Source organism: Chiloscyllium punctatum, chromosome 38 (genome assembly GCF_047496795.1).
Source record: "Chiloscyllium punctatum isolate Juve2018m chromosome 38, sChiPun1.3, whole genome shotgun sequence".
In the NCBI taxonomy this organism is placed as follows: domain Eukaryota; kingdom Metazoa; phylum Chordata; class Chondrichthyes; order Orectolobiformes; family Hemiscylliidae; genus Chiloscyllium; species Chiloscyllium punctatum.
The window spans coordinates 33,810,099-33,830,981 of NC_092776.1; the positions used below are offsets into that span (position 1 = coordinate 33,810,099).

Below are 20,883 nucleotides of genomic sequence, written 5' to 3' on the forward strand. Positions count from 1 at the left end.
TTGTTTTTGAGGAATGCAAAACTGGAGAAGAATTTTAAACTAATAATGAGGGCAAGGGACAAAATTTAGAAATTTGTGGTTAATCAAAGAGTGGGGAAAAGGCAACAGTGAAAGGACTTAATGTAGGAAATGATTGTTCCCTTCCTGTCAATGTCTGTGACTTCAAATCAAAGAGCAAATCAGGAGATAAGACTGGAGGTTACAAATATAATAAAAGAACAAAATGTAAGGCACTGTATTTGAATTCAGGTAGCACTTGAAACAAAGCAGATGAACTAGTAATACAAATTGAGATAAATAAGTGTAATCTACAGGTCAGAAGATACATTTATCTGCAGAATGCTCCAGATTGGGATTTGAATATTGAAGACTGATTTTTAGTCAGGACAGGTGATTAGGACAAGGGAAAGGAATGACTCTGTTAGTTAAAGGTAGTATTGACAAAATGGAGGTTGATCTAAATTCAGAAAACTAAAATATGAAAGCAGAATGAAAGAGATGAGGAATGGTAAAAGCAAGAGGTTACTTGTGTGAGTAGTGTCCAGGCCCTCTGGCAATATCATATTGTCGGATAGAGTTTCAAGATAGAAACAACAAGAGCTTGTGAAAGGGTCTCACGATTATCATGGTAGATTTTACGCTACATGAAGACTGGAAAAGTCAGATGCAGATGAAGTAGTGTAGATGAGGAATTGACTGAACATTTTCAGGACAATTTCTTAGACCAGCTTGGAACCAACCAGAGAGAAGGCTATACTGGACCTGGCTTTGGCCAACAAGTTGGTTACTGAACTCATAGTGAAAGCATTTCTCGGTAGCACCATAATGATTGGCGACTTTTAAAGGAAAGAAGTATTGATCCAAAATGACTGTTTTGTATTTAAGTAAGGGCAATTGGGGGGGGGGGGGGGGTTATGAGGCAGAGCTAGCAGAAGTAAGCTGACAGGTTAGACTAACGGATGGATCAGTAGAAATACAATGGCAAACATTTAAGGAGATATTCCAGGAAGAATTGAATTAATGCATTCCGATAAATAAGAAAAATTGTAAAGGATGGGCCTGTCATCCACTGTTAATTTAAAAAAGTCGAAGGTAGTATTAAACTCTAAAGCAAAGATATATTGTGCAACGATAGGTGGCAGGTCAGAAGAGTGAGCAGAAGGTAAAAGAAAGGAATAATTAAATCAAAAAAAGCATTACTAAAAGATTAAGGAAGGAAAAATCAGAGTATAAGAGAAAGTTAGCTCAAAATATAAAAACAGGGATAGATTCTTAAGATATTTAAAAAGAAAAATTAACTAAGTATTGATCCAATAAAGAAAGTGAGGCTGGGAAATTAGTAGTGGAGAATAAAGAGTTGGTAGACAAATTGAACAGATATTTTGGATCAGCTTTCACAAAAGATGCAAGAAACATCCTGGAAACAGCTGTAAATCAGGAATTGAAAGAAAGAGAGGAACTCAAGAAAATTACAATTACCAAGGAAGTACTGAGTAAATTGTTAGAGCTGTGAGTTGAGAAGTCTCCAGATCCTGATGGATTTCATCCTAGTATATTAATCTGTCTCATTAGTTACTTTTCTAAATATAAATATGCAAACAAGGAACAGGAATAGATTGCTCAGCGCTTCCAGCCTGCTCAACTAATGAACAATATAGTTGATCTGATTTTAACCTCAACTGTAATGAGCAAAGTGGATAATGGGGATGCTGTAGGTTTAATTTATTTGGACTTTTGGAAGACATTTGATAAGGTGCTGCACAATAACTTAATTCACCACATTGGATTATACAGGAATAGGGGTAATTTTTTAGCCTGAATAGATGACTGGCTGATGGACAGAAGACAGAGAGTCAAGATAAATGTTTTTTTTTTCTGGATGGCAAGATATAACTAATGGGTGCCACAGGATTCGGTCCTTGGATCCCAGCTATTTACAATCTAAGTTAATGACTTGGATACAGAAGGCTCTATAGCTAAATTTGCGACGACACAAAAATAGGTGGGATTACAATGAGGAAATAACCTTACAATTGGATAGAGATGGGTTAGGAGAGTAGGCCAAAGTATGGCCAGATGGAGTTTAATATGAAAAAGTGTGTAGTCATGCATTTGGGCTGAAGAAATGGGAAGGCGACCTATTATCTTAATGGGGAGAAACTTCAGGGTGCTGTGGTGCAGAGAGACTTACGTATACTCATTCATGAGTCACAGAAAGCTAGTTTGCGTGTACAGCAGATAACAAAGAAAGTGAATGAAATGTTGGCTTTTATAGCTGTAGGAATAGAATACAAAGGTAAGGAAGTATAAATTGCATCTATACAAGGTATTGGTGAGACCACACCTGGAGTATTGTGCACAGTTTTGGTCCCCTTGTGTGAGGAAAGATGTGGTGGCATTGGAGACGGTTCAGAGGTGGTTCAATCGATTGACCCCACTGATGAGGGTTTGTTGCATGAAGAGAGATTGAACAGTTTATGCCTATATTCTCTGGAAATTAGAAGAATGAGGGGAGATTAAATTGAGGTATTCAAGATGATAAAAGGTATGGATAAAATAGATGTGGAGCCGATGCTTTCTCTTGTGGGGCATTCTAGAACGAGAAGTCATAGACTTAAGATAAGGGGTAGCAAATTTTAAACAGAGTTGAGGAGAAACTACTCCCAAAGGGGTTGTGAATCTGTGGAGTTCACTACCCCAAAGTGCAGTGGATGCTGGGGCAATGAGTAAATTTAAGGAGGAGTTAGACAGATTTTAAGTGGTAATGGGTTGAAGAGATATGGCGAGAAGGCAGGAAAATGGGGTTGAGCATGTTAGGCATAATCAAATGGTGGAACAGACTTGATGGGCCAAATGGCCTAATTCTGCTCCTAATATTTTATGAACTTAAATATATTCCTGCATATCCCTGTTATTCTTTCATCCCCTTGGTGATCAAGAATCTATTTACCTTTTCTTTAAAAAATATTTAAAGATTCTGTGACTGCTGCCTTTTGAAGAAAGGAATTCCAAAGACCAATAATCGTCTGAGAGAAAATAAAGTTTCCTTATCTCTGTGTTGATGTTTTGATGTGTTTGTTTTTTATTTCCAAAACTCATTAGATTTGGAGAAGATTCCTTTATGTTGGAAAATAGCAAGTGTAACTCATTAGAAGCTGTTGTTAAAGATGTTATAACAGGTCACTTGAATAAATTCAGGATAATCAGGCAGAATCAATATGGATTTGTCAAACGCAAAACATGCTGTCCAAATTTATCAGAATTCTTTCAAGACGTAATTTGTGCTGTGGTAAAAGGGAAAGCAGTGAATGTGTTGTATTTAGATTTCCAGGATGCATTTGCGAAGTTCCACATCAGAAGGTACTGTGGAAAATAGAACCTGATGAATAACATTTTGGCATGGATAGACGTTTGGCTGGTTAACAGGAAGCAGAGAATTGGGATAAGTGGGTATTTTTTTTGACTGGCAGGATGTGACATTGGTACTGGGGCCTCAACCTTAACAATTTACATGAATTATTTGGATAAAGGAACCAAAAGTATGGAAGCTAAATTTACTGATGAGTAAGATAGGTAGGAACATGAGCTTGAAAATGACGAAAGAAGTGCATAAAGGGTTGTAGGTAGGTTAAGTGAGTGGTTAATAATTTGGCAAGTGATATGATGTGGGAATGTGTAGAATTGACCATTTTAACAGAAAGAATAAAAAAGAAACCTATTATCTAAATAAAAGCTGAAGAGCTTTGAGATTCAGAGAGATCTGGTGTCCTAATACATGAATCGCAGAACTTAGAATGCAAGTACAGCAAGTGATCAAAAAATCTCATGGAATCTTCTATTTTATTGCAAGGGGAATTGAATGCAAGAGTAAAGGATTAATGATTCAATTATACAGGGCATTGGTGAGACCATTTTTGGAATAATGTGTACAGTACTGATCACTGTACTTACGTTATAAATACATACAGCATGGTAACAGGTCCTTTGGCCCAACATATCCATGTTGACCAGATTTTCTAAACTGAGCTAGTCCCATTGTGTGCATTTGGCCCGCATCCCTCTAAACCTTTACTATCCCTCAACTTGGAGAAAGTGAGGACTGCAGACTGGAGATCAGAGTCGAAGAGTGTGGTGCTGGAAGAGCATAGCCAGTCAGGCAGCATCTGAGAGTCGATGTTTCGAGCATAAGCCCTTCATCAGGAATGAGGAGGTGGCCCAAGGGGGCTGAGAGATAAAGGGAGGGAGGGTGAGACTGGGAGGAAGGTAGCTGGGAATGCGATAAGTAGAGGAAGGCGGGGGGTGATGGTGTTAGTTCGAGAGGAGGGTGGAGCGGATAGATGGAAAGGAATATGGACGGGTAGGATGGTTCAAGAGAGTGGTGCAGAGTTGGAAGGTTGGATCTGGGAGAAGATGGGAGGAGGGGAAATGAGGAAACTGGTGAAATCCACATTACTGCAAATGTGGAGTGGAGGATCAAGAAGGAGAATCGTTTCTGGAGGCTTTGGATTTGTTGTACATACTGGTTGTCCTGGTCAGGTTCAAATTGTGATGGTCTGAATATAGTCCGAAGTCTGTGTGGGATCAGTCCGTTCCATAGGCAGGTGCTGAGGATGACGATCTGGGGGGGTGCAGTGTGAGAGAGACTCATTGAGATCCTTGTTGAGGGAGGAGGAGAGACCTTCAAGGTAGGCACTCTAGGAAGAGGTTTCACAGTAAGGTCATAATGAACTACGAGAACGTGAGGACTCTAGATGCTGGAGATCAGAGTCGAAAAGTGTGGTGCTATAAAAACCTGTCCAAATGTCTTTTTAAATGTTGTAATTGTACCTTTCCCTACTACCTACTCTGCCAGTCTTGTCCCTCCTTCAGCCATGGTTCTGGAATAGCTATGATATCCCAGTCCAATGTTCTCATCGATGCCTTGAGTTCATCTGCCTTATCTGTCAGCTTCTTACTTTGAAATAAATACAGTTTCATTCATCAGTCTTTCCTCATTACCTGTTGTGCTCTTGCCTGTCTGTCTATTTAACTTGCTCTCTTTAACTTCTGCACTAGCTTCAAATTTCTCTTTTTGCCTTACTACCATTTGGAGTTTCACCTCTCTGCCAGATTAATTTAAATCCTCCCAAATTTCCCCGCCGGAATATTAGTCCCCCTCCAGTTCATGTGCAACTCGTTCCTCATGTGCATGTCACCTCTGCCCCAGAACTGATCCCAATGATACAGAAATCTGAATCCTAGCTTCCTGTAACAGCTGCTCAGCCCCGCATTCATCTGCACTTCATTATCCTCCTATTCCTTATCTCACTCTCACGTGGCACCAGGAGCAATCCAGATATTACTACCTTTTAAGGTCCTCCTTTTTAACCTTTTGCCTAACTTCCTAATTTCACTCTGTCGGAACTCATTCCTTTTTCTACTTGCGTCATTGCTACCAATGTGTACAATGACCTCTGGCGGTTGATGCTGTCCCTTGCGAATTGGAAGCATTTCAGGGAATGTTGACTAGGCTAATGCCTATAATGAAGAGAGAAATAATGCCTTATAAAAGAAAGGCCAAAACTTGTATCTTCTGGAGTTTTAAAAAAATGAGAGGTGACTTAATTGAAACATGAAATCCTGAGATGACTTGACTGGATGAATGTTGAAAGGATTTTTTTCTCTTTTAGGGAAATCTAGAACTAGGGATCATAGTTTAAAAATAATGGCTGCCCATTTAAAACAAATAAGGAAAAGAATCTGAGATGCTTGTGTGTTTTTGAAACTCCTTCCTTCAAAAGGCAGTGGATCTAGAAACTTTGAATATTTTTAAGGCGATAGTAGATTTTTGATAAGCAAGGAAATGAAAGATTAATGGATGTATACAGGAATGTAGACTTGAGGTTAAAATCAGAGCAGATGATCTTATTGAATGGTGGAGCAAGTTTGAAATGCCATGCGGCCTATTCTTGTTCCTTGTTTGTATGTTCAATGATATCGACATCGGCAGGAAAGTGGAGTTGAGGCAACAATCCCATCAGCTGAATGATCTGCTTCTGCTCCTAATTCATATGTTCTTGTATGTTATCTGTCACTGCGGTTGAATTATTTCATTTAACTTCTAATTTGTTCTAGATAGCAAAAACATTCACTATAATATAAATGATCAGAGTTTTGGAGTTTGTTATAAATTAAGAAGAAGGACATGAAATTATTGTTCAGTGTGAGGAAAATATTTAATGTTACATGATGCTTAAATTGCATCTTGGTTAAAGTATGCATATCATCTAATTTTAATGTAGTAAATGTTGCTCAGGTTTTTACAAATTTGTCTCTTTTTCCGACTCACTTCAGTGGAATTGATTTAAAGCGCATGTAAGGAGAGCATCCTTTTAATTCTGTGCTTTCAAATATTGTATTAGTATTGTAATAGAACTCCACACAGTTAAATTTGCATGCTTCCTGTTCTAATGTAGCAATATTTGTGGAATGATATATGCAAAAATTACAATTTTTGGATTACTGTTTACAAGCTTCAGTTTTGCAACTGATTTAATAGGTTCCTAGTTAGCTTTGTTGCATGCAAACTTCTCTTATACTACTGTATAGGAGCAAAATTCCACTCTGCGTCAGGAATTGTGTGATGTGAAGGTGCCTTTTTACCTGACTCTTGATGCCTTTTTCAAGTCAAAGAAAATGGGCTGACATAGATGTACTTAGATTATATTCTTTGTTACTTGTATACAATTCTCAACAGATATAATTTTTTTGACAATGTTCTGTTATAAAGATTAATCAAACATTTGAGGATGCATAATGCTAAGTTATTAATCATTCTCAGTCTTGTATCTGTGGAATGAACAGAGATAGCTAATCATTGTTAATTCACATCATCATGCATCATACTTGAGACGCCTTTGAAACACAAAAAAAATTTAGGTTATTGATTTATCAAGGCCATTTTCAGATCAATGCTAGTTCAACTGCATGTAGCAGGCATGTTGATGAAGGTTGAGATATACAGAACTTGTGCTGAGAGTGGTTAATTCTTCCTCATTTGTTTGAGTTCCATTTTAGAGCAGGACATAATCAACATCTCAAGAAGCAATATTACCACCTTAATTGCTGTCCTTTATACACTTGAAATCCGAAACAACATGTCTTACATTCTCATTCAGACCCAGGACTTCACTCTGTCTCCCTTGTGCACTCCCACTTTCACTCTTGCACACTCTACCTATTATCTGCTGAAATTCTTGTTCAGCAGAGCAGTTTTTACAAGATCTGGTGTTTAGCTCTGCATTTATGCTCAAAAACATCTGTTCTTTGACATGAGATTTCATTGTTTATTCACCATCAGGACTTCCCCATCAACAACAGCACCCATGTCCTCTGAAAATCTTTTTACCCATTGACCTCTTCTGTGTTACTTCTATCTATATTTCTCAGAGGAGTCGGTATACTTTTGTTCCCTTCCTTCTGCTCTTTGTCTACTAATTTTTAGTTTCCTATCAAACATTAAACAAAAGGTATTTTTGCACACTGAGATGCTATGTTGCACCCAGCTAATAATTTGCGTTTCCATAATATTTCTTAAATGAAGCAGTATTTTGTTGTTTATTATTCTGTTCTTTTAAAAATGCTAGACCTCGGTGTTAGTTTCCTAACAATTATTTCACAGATATATTAGAAATACAATTTTCTATTCAGAAGGAAAGCTTGCATTTACAGAGTACTTTCAAGACTCCTGAATGTCTCCAAGCATTTTATGAGCAGTGAAGTACTTTGAAGTTTGGTTGCTGTTGTGTTGTAAAATGTGGGAGCCAATATGCATATAAAAATACCTACAAACAGTGTAGTCATATTGAAATAATATTTTTGTAATGTTGATTGAGGGGATCACTGAGATTACCAGTAAAGGTTGTTCTGGTATAAAACATGTTTCAAAACATCAATTGGATATAACTCAGTTGACGAATTGTGGACGCTGTTTGGATAATGTGAACTTTCTACTGAATGGGGATAGTTGTGGGACTAGATTGGGTTGGAATATCTGGTCGGCATGGACTGGTTGGACCGCAGGGTCTGTTTTCACGTTGTACATCTCTATGACTCTATGAACCTATACGTCTTGTCAATTAGATCCTTAAGATTTTAATCAGAGGGAGCATTGAAGCAGCCCTTCGTGGTCCTCGTGTAGGATTACTGGTAGTCTCCCTAACCCTTAACCATGATGCGCGGGTTCAAATCCCGCCTGCTCCAGAGGTGTGTAATAACAACATATATGAACAGTTTGATGAGAAAAATAGGTTAAGTAAAAAAAAAGTTGCCCTTTGTTACTTGTTCTTGGCTCAATTGATTAATATTATCATTGAGCATTCAGCAGGGCACAAGGGAAAAATGTCTGCCCTTGGAATAAATTTGGGAATAATACCAATGAGGCAGAGGGGAGAGATGCATATCTAATCAGTCTGTCTGAGGATCCAATTTGGTTTATATACCACAGTCTATGGTGCTAACTCATATTAACTTTATACGTTCTAATCATATGAAATTCCAAATTGAAACAAGATTAAGGTATTCCTATTCCAGTGTAAATTAATCCAAATAAAGCTAGCCAGTCTAAACTATTACATTTGGTTTAAAATGGAATTAGTCACTTGGGCTCTGATTTTTGCTATGAGAGAAAATGTCTCGGCTGTGTCCCAAATGCCAGAAATCATCCAGATTCTGCTAATTAATTCGGCATTGCTAATCTTTGCAGGTGTGAGATTTGGATAGCTCCTTAATTTGCAAATTCACAGTACCCAGAGGCATCTATCCAGTTATATGCCAGCTGTCTCCATTGAAATCAGGTTTTGGCATTCCTGGTGTCTGGAACCCAGAGAGTGAAGATTAGATCTTTTAGCATGCATGTTGTCAGTGCATTCTCTCTTGGATAGTCAGAGGCCCCCTTTGACTGAAGTACCCTGGAGATATGGTCTGAGGAGGCCTCAGAGTTCAGGCACTTTTTATTGCAGAGGGTATCAGATCATCTTTTGATGAGTGGGGAAGGGTGGTCCTTCAGGTACCTCTGGACTGTGAACATTTGTGCCTAAAAGATGTATGCAACCTAGGAATTATACAACTGTAAACAAGTGTTGATTTAACAGAGAGTGTGCTAAGAAGTGTGTTGGCCTATTTAAAAACTGGGAAGCATATGCAGCAAGTCAGCATCACAGTGAAGTAGACTGGGACAGCAGACCTGCATGGCAGGTTCTCCCTCATAGTGAAAGGCAATGGGAGGGGGAAATAAAAACCCGAGGACAGAGCCCCTTCAATCTGTTTTTAACCTATTGGGCCGAAGTGCGGTGTTATAGGAAAACATCTAGGCGATTGGTGGGTATTTCTTCTTTGTCTCTTTTGATTGACCATTTGGTAATGTGACAAGTGGAAGAGTAAACATTGAGTCTAGAGGAATTATACACAGCAAGGAACTTGATCATCACCTGCTATCTAAATGGAACAACATACTTCCGTGTAAGTGAAGATATTAAATGTGCAAGCTGAATAAAGTATGCTTTCCAAATGCATATGTAAAATTCATGAACTATTAGTAAAAACATAAATTTCTGGAGAAACTCGGCTAGTCTGGCGATATCTGTGGAGAGAAAGCAGTGTTAATGTTTCGGGTTCAGTGACTCCTCTTCGGAACTGATTGTAGGTAGGCAAAGGTGGTATAAATGCTGAAGCCAAGATGGGATGGGTAAAGGAGTAAGTAGTAGGTGGAATGTGAGTCCAGAGATAGAGAAAGACGGTTAGTATTTATTATTCTTAACTTGCTTTTCCCATCAAATAAAAGCTAAACATAATTACTTATTTCCAGTAGTTCTTCCTTTAACACATTTTGAAAAATGACACTGGAAACAACAATGGCACACCATACTACATTGACCATGTAAAATCTTCCTCTCTCATATCTGAGGACTTATTTTGAAACTGAGAGCTTTTCTCAGACCAGTCAAGCAACAGCCACAGTTCCACCAACAGAACAGACTTAGCAGTGGTATCCAGAAGCGACAGAATGACGCTGAGTGTTTTCAACCTTGATTCCAGAACCAAATAAGTCTCCTGGCATCAGATTAAATGGAAGCGAGGAACCCTATAGCTGGTTACCAGGTACCAACCTTCCTTGGCCCATTAGTCTATGTCCGTCCATGTTTTGTATTTTTTTGGAAGAAGCAGCATCCTGCTTAGTTGTTTGTGACAAACAGTCCTTTTCTGCTTCTATACAGCAGTATCATCTTTGCCTCTGCTTCTCAGGAAGCAGTTGCCTTTTTTTTCTGAGATGCTGTGAAGTGTTAATACTGACATTTAGTACTTCTGTAGATTTCTTTTCAGTTTCTATTCCTGGTGGCATTTTGATCCCATAACAAACTGGGTGTTTAATGTGACTTCTCTATCCCTATCTTGTCTCACCTCAAGGCAAAGGGAACACTTTAAAAAAAAATTGATCCATTACCTGAGGTACAATGAAAAGTGTTATGTGCTTTGTCGGCAGATCATATTGCACAAATGCATCAGGGTTGCAGAACAGGATACAGCCTTACAACTGTTGAGATGGTGCAGAGGGAGATCAGTGTTAACATTTAAGAGGTCCATTCAAATGTTTGGTAACAGTGGGGAAGAAGCTGTTCTTGAATCTGTTTGTATGTATTTTCAGATTGTATACCTTCTGCCTGATGGAAAGCGGTGGAAGAGAATATAACTGGAGTAGAGGGGTCTTTGGTGTTGGTTGCTTTTCTGATGCAAAAGTAAAGTGAAGTATAGATGAAGTCAGTGGAGAGTAGGCTGTGATGGACTGAGCTGTGTACACAACTCTGTAGTTTCTTGCAGTCTTGAGAACTACAGTTCCCACACCATACCGTGATGGATCCAGATGCGACTATAAACATTTATAAGAGTCATTATGGGCATTCTGAATTTTCTTAGTCTTCTGGGGAAGTAGAGGCACATCTGTCTTTCTTGATCATAGTGTCAATGTGGGTGCACCAGGGCAGATTGTTACTGATTGTCACTCCCAGGAACCTTGATCCTCACAACATCTCCACATGCCCTCCGTTCCACTTCCTGAAGTCAATGACCAGCTTCTTTGTTTTGCTAACGCAAAATCAAGTGACCATAGCAATGCATTTAAGAGAAGACTGGACAAGCATAAGAAAATAGAGGGTTGTGATGGTAAATTTAAGTTTGGAAAGATAAGAGCAGGCTAACATGGAGTACTAGCAGGGATTAGTGAGGCTGAATAGCCTCTTTCTGTTCTATGTAACCTTTGTGATCTTCAGTTAAAAGTTGTTGATCCATCTCAGCCTCCTTGTGAGGTTTCCAGCATCAAGTATTGTCAGTCTTCAGCCAATTTGATTCACTCCACTTCATTTTAAGAAATGACTGAATGTACTGGATACTGCAAATGCAATTGCTCTGTCAAGACTTTTGCTAAGAAATAAGGATGTGCTCTAGAACTAGCCTAACTCCCAGCCAGGCTTCTTCAGTAGAATCCCAATGCTAGCAACTGCCTGACAATGTGGAAAGTGGCTCAAGCATGCCAAGTCTACAAAAGCAGGCTGAATTCATTCCTTTCAATAACAATGCCATCATTCTATTATCAGCACATAGATGGAAGTTGTCACCCTCAGTGCTATCAAGTGGCACTAACACAGTAGTAATCTGCTTACTGATGTTCAGGTTGTGTTCCCTGAGGGATGCCAGGCTAATGATTCATTAGAGTTGAAAAATGTGGTGCTGGAAAAACACAGCTGGCCAGGCAGCATCCGAGGAGCAGGAGAATCGACGTTTCGGGCATACGCTCTTCTTCAGGAATTCCCATTCCTGAAGAAGGGCTTATGCCCGAAACATTGATTCTCCTGCACCTCGGATGCTGCCTGGCCTGCTGCGTTTTTCCAGCACCACATTTTTCAACTCTGGTACTCCAGCACCTGCAGTCCTCACTTTCTCCTAATGATTCAAATGTAGTCAAAAAAGCTGAATTTGAGAGATTATTTGGAAGTAACTGCCCTTGAAATCAAGGTAGCATTTAGAGTCATAGAGATGTACAGCATGGAAACAGACCCATCGGTCCAACTCGTCCATGCCGACCAGAAATCCTAAATAAATCTAGTTCCATTTGCCAGCATTTGCCCCATATCCCTCTAAACCTATTCGTTTACCCATCCGTATACATTTTAACTGTTGTAATTATATTGGCTTCCACCACTTTCTTTGGCAGCTCATTCTATACAGTCATCACCCTCAGCGTGAAACCGTTGCCCCTTAGGTCTCTTTTAAATCCTTCCTCTCTCACCTTAAAGCAGCGCATTAGTTTTGGATTCCCCCCATCCTGGGAAACGACCTTGTTGATTTACCCCTATCCGTGCCTCATGATTTTACAGCCCTTTATAAGATTACCACTCAGCCTCTGACGCTTCAGGGAAAACAGCTCCAGCCTATTCAGCCTTTCCCTGTAGTATCAGGAATCCCTAATAAAATTCATATCACTGAAGTTAAAGGAGAAATGTTCCAACTGAGTGAAGTTATATTGAACATAAAGGAAGATGATTCTGGTTGTTTTTTGGAAGCCAATTTTCAGAGCCTCAGGATGTTGCTGTAGGTGTTTCCCATAGGAATTCAAACAATTAACTGACGGTTGCAGAATTCATTGCAATTCCCAACTTCTCAGATACTGATGCAGGCCAAACGTGCATGAGGAAAGACCTGCACAGCATTCAAATTTGCAATCAACAAATAATGTTTGCACCAGCCACGTAGATAATGACTATTTGCCACAAGAGAACAGCCAACCATTTTACCTTAATATTCAATGGACTTAGGTTGCTGGGGTAATCTTTAACCAGAAATTCAAATGGACCTGCCATTTAAAATAAAAACAGAAAGTGCCGTAAAATCTCAGTAGGTCTGTCAGCATATGTGGAGAGAGAATCAAGGTAATGTTTTGAGTCCAATATGACTGTATCTATAAGGGTATATTAGAGGCTGGGAATTCTGTGGCTAATATCTGACTCTCCAAAACCATGTGTTCCACAAGGCACAATCAGGGAGCGTGATGGAGTATGCTCAATTTCCTGAATGGGTGCAATAACAATAGAACAATCAAGGAATAAGCAGTTCACTAGAGTGGTATCCAATCTATGACCAGCATATTTTGGCAGCAGTGTGCTCCATCCACACCAAGCAAAGGAGCCACACATTAAGTCTCCTTTGACATCACCTTTCAAACCTGCAGCCCCTATCACTGAGGCGAAAAGGCAACAGATACATAAGAAAACATAAGAATATAAAGTTTGCCTCTGTCACATGCCATCCTAACATATGAGGAGCGGCTGAGGATCCTGGGATTGTATTCATTGGAGTTTAGAAGATTAAGGGGAGATCTAAGAGAAACTTACAAGATAATACATGGCTTGGAGAGGGTGGACGCTAGGAAATTGTTTCCGTAAGGCGAGGAGACTAAGACCCGTGGACACAGCCTTAGAATTAGAGGGGGTAAATTCAGAACAGAAATGCGGAGACATTTCTTCAGCCAGAGAGTGGTGGGCCTGTGGAATTCATTGCCGCAGAGTGCAGTGGAGGCTGGGACGCTAAATGTCTTTAAGGCAGAGATTGATAAATTCTTGATGTCACAAGGAATTAAGGGCTACGGGGAGAATGCGGGTAAGTGGAGTTGAAATGCCCATCAGCCTTGATTGAATGGTGGAGTGGACTCGATGGGTCGAATGTCCTTACTTCCGCTCCTATGTCTTATGGTCTTATCCTGACTTGGAATTAAATCATCTTTTCTTTATGAATAATGAGTAAAAGTCCTGTAATTCCCTACTTAATGGTAAATTGATGCATCTATGCCACGTGGATTTCAGTGGTGGCTCACCAGTGCCTAAAAGAGCAAATTGGCATGACATTAACTGTTGGTTGTGCTCTCAGTCTGGGAATGGGATTAATTTTTAAAAATGAGGACAACACTGCAACATTAAGATTACAGGTTCTGTATAGTCCCAGAAAGTTATCTGGTCATTTTTCTTTTATTATAATCCTAAATGATGTAAATTTTGAATTTGCATAGAGTTGATATATGTAAATATAGTTATTTATTAAGGATGATTTTTATATTGACACAAGTACATTTGTACTGTGGATGTTCTTTGGGTAAAAATTAAGCTCTGTTTATTACCTAATAAGAGTTTTGTGTTATTTTGAATGGTGCCACTCACTCTGTCTAGACTGCAGAGACATCCTTCTACCAATGATGACTGAACAACTAAAGTATCATTTGGAGAAACAAGAGGAATTGAAAGCATGCTGCCATCTACTTAGCAACATTTTGGAAGTACTCTACAGAAAAGATGTGGTTCGTAGTTTTCTTCTGTTTGTCACTTATAATTCTTCATTTGACATTTCAGTATGGATATTTAAATGCTAAAATACAGTATTTCTATTTAAATTTATTTCTATTTTGTATATCGTTAGACTTATTGTCTGTTGTGCACATTGTCTGACTACCATAATTATTGACAGAAGTTGTCAGTTTTCTTTGTTCTCATTACATATGCTTTTCTCCATTTTAATTGCCTATTTTCTTCATATGCAAAATCTGTCATGCCAAACTTTATTAATTGCATTCCTCAGAAAGGAGTTCTAAAGCATTATTTTTATCAAACAAAAACCCAAAGCTTTTCCTGCAACAGCATGTGGACATCAAGGCACCACTGATTAGCATATAGCACCACAGGAACATGCTCGATACTTTCCTTGGACTTCTTCTTCAAGCAATCATTGGTCACTTTGCTTGCTACTACTTCTTAAGCAGTCCCTTTGGGATCAAGAGTGGCCTACTTCTGTTCAATTTGAGTTCGGACATGTCCAGTGCTCTGCAGACTGTAACATGCAGGGTGGTTAGTGTTTGAATGTTGGGTAAATGAATTGCTTGTGCATGTCCTCCAATCCTTGATTTATACTCTACTCATACCTGATGAAATCTACCCATATTGTCCGGTACCTTTTCACATGAGTTTTTTCAATTTTGATCTAACACAATCCAAGGTCTCCAACAAATTGATGGATATTTGACTGTTGAGCAAGTTGTTGTGTTGAGGGAGCATGTTGGAAGATAGCCTTTGTTTTCTGGGTCACAAAAAACAAATTGCTGGAAAAGCACAACAGGTCTGGCAGCATCTGTGGAAGGAAATCAGTGTTAATGTTTCTGATTGAGTGACCATTCCTCAGAACTGTTCTTTTCCAGCAATTTCTGTTTTTGTTTCTGATTTACAGCATCCACAGTTCTTTTGGTTTTTATTAAATTTTCAGATGTTTTGTGAAAAACTTGTTTTCCCATACTCCTCAAAGAAGGAATCAACAATGACCTAGACTTCAGTTTCTAGCTGACACGAGCATTGTTTGCTTACCAAAACTCTGTGGCTGTGGCTGAGGTTGAGGTGGTTTTAGCTATTAATTGAAGGTGGTGGAGTTTGAAACAGAATCACACTATATTGTAACAGTGCAGAAGGAGACCATTTGTGATTGTGTCTACATCAATTGCAAGCAAGCACCATCACTTAATGCTATTCACCTGGTTTGCTCCATAACTTTACACACTCCATAATCATCTAGTACCCTGTTAAATTCTTCAAATAAACCTGCATCCACCATAGTTATGAATGGTGCAGTCCAGACCTGAACTGCTCATTCTGTGTAAAGATTTTTTTTCTCACATCATGCTACATCACTTGAAATCTGTGTCGTCTTATTCACGATTCTGTTACAAGTGGAACAGTTTTTCCCAGTCTACTGTATCCTGGTTTGTTGTGATTTTGAAAGCTTCTATCAGATCTTCTCTAAACTGCTTTCTCTCAGAGGATATCAATCTGACTCTCTCCCATCTGTCCTCATAACGGAAGTTTATCATCCCTGGAGCCATTTTTGTAAATCTCTCCAGTGTGTTCATATCCTTCCTCTTACTGTTGTGCCCAGATCTCCTTAAAATGTAAAAAAAATTGGCTCAAAGTTAGGAGACAGAGGGTGACGGTGGAGCGTTGCTTTTCGGATTGGAGGTCTGTGACCAGCTGTGTGCCACAAGGATCGGTGCTGGGTCCATTGCTTTTTGTTAATTATATAAATGATTTGGATGTTAGGGATGGTTAGTGAGTTTGCAGATGACACCAAAATTAGAAGTGCAGTGAACACTGAAGAAGGTTATCTCCAAGTACAACGGGACCTTGATCCGGTGGTCCAAAGAGTGGAAGATGGTGTTTAATGTAGATAAAGGTGAGGTGCTACATTTTGATAGGGCAAGTCAGGGCAGAATTTATACACTTAGTGGTAATGTCCTGGAGTGTGCTGCTGAAAAAGAGACCTTGGAGTCCAGCTTCATAGTTTTTTGAAAGCACAGTTGCAGGAAGACTGAATAGTGAAGATGGCGTTCGGTATTCTTGCCTTTATTGTTCAGTGCATTAAGTTTAGGAGTTGGAAGGTCATGTTGTGGCTACACAGGACATTAGTTAGGCCACTTTTAGAATGCTTTGTGCAATTCTGGTCTCCCTGCTATATGAAGCATATTGTGAAACTTGAAAGGGATCAGAAAAGATTACAAGGATGTTGCTAGGTTTGCAGGGTTGAGCCATGGGGAGAGGCTGAATAGACTGAGGCTATTTTCCCTGGAGCATCAGAGGCTGAGGAGTGACTTTATAGAAGTTTATAAAATCATGAGGGTCATGAATGGGGTGAATAGACAAGATCCAAAGCTAGAGGGCATAGGTTAAGGTGAGAGGGGAAAGATTTGAAAGGGACCTAAGGAGCAACCTTTTCACCCAGAAGGTGGTGTATGTATGGAATGAGCTGCTAGAAAAAGTGGTGGAGCCTGGTACAGTAACACTATTTAAAAGGCACTCAGATGGGTCTATGAATAGAGCAATATGGGCCAAATGCTGGCAAATGGGCCTAGATTAATTCAGGATATCTGGTTGCCATGGACGAGTTGGACCAAAGAATCTGTTTTCGTGCTGTACGTCTCTTTGTATGACTATACTACAATGACTTATACCTCCTTGGTATAAGTGGAAGTTCAGCATTACCTCCTTGCTTTTCTACTTTGTGCCATTATTAATAAAGCCTAGATTAATGTATGTGAAATAACTCCACAGAGGCTAATATCCCCTCACCATGTCACCCTTTATTTATATGTGCATAGTACTTGACATTGGTCTGGCTCCCTCAGAGCCACCTCTGTGAACAGAACCTCTGACATTCCCGACGTACCTAGTTGGGTAGGTGCCACTGTTGCAATTGTGTTGGTTCTCTTGGTAAGGGCCAGGGCTAGTTCTGTTGTTGGAATGTTGTCCATGCCACAGCAATGCAGTTTTCATTGTCTTCAATTATTTCTTGATGTCATGTGGACTGAGTCAAATGGGTTGAAGATTTGCAACTGTGTCCTTTCGAGGAGGCCGAGGTGGGTCATCCACTCAGCACTTCTGGCTAAAGCTGGATGTAGATAATTGCTGAAGTGCTGGGCTTTCCTGTTATTAAGGATTGAGATATTTGTGGTGGCTCCACACCCTGTTGATCATTTAATTGTCTGCCACCATTTATGATAGGGATGTGGTCTGATTGCAGAGCTTAGATCTGAACTTTTCTTTTGCACTTGCTCAATCCTGTCTATTGCAAACTGCTTCCACAGTTTGCCATGTAAGTAGTCTTGGGTTGTAACTTCACCAGGTTGATATCTCAATTTTATATATGCCCTTGGTTACTTTTGGTATGCCTTCCTGGATTCTTCATTGAAACTGGGTTGATTTCCTGCAGCTAATCTGAGGTAACTCAGAGGGTCCATGCATGCTGCTTGGTGTGATTGGTATGTGTGCATTGACTACTGATTTGGAAGTCGATATTTTACATGGACATTGGAGATCTGCACAAACTGAAAAACAAAAATTAGATTAGTGTTCGTCCAAACCTGATAGTGTTAGAGTGGGGATGTGCCATGTCATAAGGTTACATGTTGTATTTGAATATACTTCTGCTGTTCCTGATGGTCCATAGGGCCTCATGGATATCCAATGTTGTTTTGGTAGATCATTTAAAGTTGATCCCATGTTGTCCAGTGGTAGTGCCACACAACTCCGATGGGTGTGCTCAGTGTGAAGGTGGGACATCTCTATAAGATCTGTATAGTGGACGTTCTTACTGATGTCATGATTGGAATCATCTATGGTCAGTTGTTTGGTGGGGATGAAGTCAAGTATATTTTTTTCTTTTCTTGATGATTGATCTACGACTTGCCACGGATCCGATGTATCAATTGGTTCCTTTAGGACTCAGCCGGTTCATTCAGTAGTGGTGCTAATAAAGCAGTCTTGGTGACTGACGCTGAAGTCCCCTCACCAGTGGGCATTCTGTATCCTCGGCACTCTGTGTTCATCATGAAGGAGCACTGATTATAGACTGAGGTTGGGGGAACAGTTGGTGGTAATCAACAGAAGGAATCTGTTTCAATTTTTCACCAGATGCAATGAGCGTTCATTGGATCTCGAATCAATGTTGAGGACTCCCAGGATGAAAACTTCCTGACTGCTAAGCTTCATGAAGGGGAAATCATGGCAGACAAATTGACTAGATTTCTTTGAGGAGTTAACATGCATCATGGAGAAACAGTGCTTATAACATATTGGTTTTTCAGAAGACATTTGATAAGATATCACATATGAAGCTACTCAAGATATGATTCCAAGGTGTTAAAGTTAATTTACCAGCATGGATAGAAGAGTCGTTAGCCAATGTAAGTCAGAGTTGGGATAGGGGGGCATTTTCAGGATGGCAACCTGAACTGGTGGAGTGCCACAGAGATTAGTGCTGGGACCACATTTCTTTCCAGTATTTATGAACGAAGTGAATACATTATAGGCATGTTTGCGGACTACACAAAAGTAGGTGGGAAGACAAGTGGTATGGATAAACAAAGTCTGCAAAGAGGGTAAAGACTGAGTAAGCGAGTGGGCAAAAACTTGGCAGATGGAAAAAATGTGAGGTTATACTTTTTGGTGGGAAGAATAGAGGAGCTGAATATTACTTAAACACAGAAATAAACTGCTGAATCAGAGAATTTGGGAAGCCTTGTGCATAAATCACTGAAACTAGCATCTAACTTTGATAGGTAATAGGAAAGGCAAATAGAATTTCACATTGAATTTATATAGTAGCAAGACTTTGCTAAAACTCTGCAAGGGCGTAATTTTGGACTCCTTATCTGAAGTAAGATAAACTGGCATCGAAAGCAGTCCAGAGAAGATTCGCTTGGCTGATATGGAGATATGGCGACCTGAAACAGAGGGTCTGTTTTTTGAGGCGTGATTCAGTAAATTGAATCTATATTTGTTGGAATAAAGAAGAATGAGAGATGACCTTATTAAGCATACAAGATTCTTAGGGACTTGATAGGATAAATGCAAAAAGTTTGTTTCTTCTTGTGGAAGAATTGATGACAAGAGGGCATGATCTCTGAATAAGAGGTTGCTCATTTACGGCAGACAAGGAGGAATTTTTTCTCTTGAGGATAGTGAATCTGTGGAATTCTTTTCCACTGAGGACTGTCGAAATTAGGCTGTTGAGTATATTGAAGGCTGAAGTAGGTAGATTTTTAGTCAGTAAAGGAATCAAGGGTTATCAGGAAAAGACAGGAAAGTGAAGTTAAGAGTTATCATATCTGCTGTGATCTCATTGAATGGCAGTGCAGACTTGATGGTTGAATGGCCTACGCTGCTCTTATGTCACATGGTCTTATGCCATATCACATTCTGCCATGTCTAATGGGTTTACCCTTCCTGTGGGTCAGGGCATACCCGGAGCTATAGGTGCACAGTCATACTCTTGAGTAATATCTTACACACGATATCAGGTTGTTCCTTGATTAATTTGTGGGACAGCTGTTCCATCATTTGCATAATTACCCATAATTAAGGGGAACTCTGCGTTGTAGTAGGTTTTATTGAAATCCAGTTTCAGTATGTGCAGTGGTGGGATTTGAACCCATGTCTCCAAAACATTAACCTAGACTGCTAGATTATACACCCAGTGGTTTTGTTACTGCAGCATTGCCTCTTCTTTGCTGGAGGCAAAGGTCAGAAAATGATGTGGACTGGATGGTAGATAGGGATAAATTTCTGAGGCAGCCAAATATGAGGGGAGTACTTTGTTAGTTTATGTGGTTTGTAGAGTCAGAGGTTTTTATGTGGTGAAAAGAAAATGTGCAGTGTTAGGTGTTATTCCTTGTCTGTTTTCTTGAATTTGCTGTGCATATTTGTGGCACCTCCCAATGTATGAAATGTGCACTGTGACTCTGCAAGGTGTTCCTATGCTGTTGGGAGGAGGCAGCTGGGGAGGTTCCTTGAAATGGTCCTCTATAGTTATCATGAATCAGATTTGAAAATAGTCACGATCAGAGCATCTCTCAGGTCACCTGTCATGTACTGTACTTCCCAGATGTCAGACAGACTTAATTGTTCAGCTGTGTCAGAAGCATATTGTTGTGATAGTGCGCTTGCTATTATGCTCACTTAAATAATTGTAAAAATAACATCACAATGATGTAATGTCATGTGTCGCAACAGTCATCTGAGTTAGTCTACATAGTTAACAGCACATGTAGGTACTGTAAGAATTAGCCTTCATCAAGAGGTTTGTAGTTAATTTAAACGGCTGTCTTTAGCTTCATTTGTATTAGTGTAGTTAGCGATAGTATGTATGTCTACGTGTTTCAGAATTTTAACAGTGATTCCATCTGTTCCAGAGACCTTGCTGGTTTTTCAGCTGTCATTATAGATAGGGACTAGTGTTGGGATAACTTGCCTTTCTCACATGTTGGCTGAC

General features: G+C 39.6%; 1 protein-coding gene across 5 annotated transcripts in view; it reads left to right on the plus strand.

Annotated features, from left to right (window-relative positions):
* dock1 (dedicator of cytokinesis 1) overlaps nucleotides 1–20,883 on the plus strand; it is a 577,688-nt gene that overhangs the window by 179,176 nt on the left and 377,629 nt on the right. For all 5 annotated transcript variants that reach the window (XM_072557590.1, XM_072557591.1, XM_072557588.1 and 2 more), the window contains exon 26: nucleotides 14,250–14,377. In XM_072557590.1, the coding sequence (XP_072413691.1) occupies nucleotides 14,250–14,377 (128 nt within the window). The remainder of the gene's footprint in view (nucleotides 1–14,249; nucleotides 14,378–20,883) is intronic.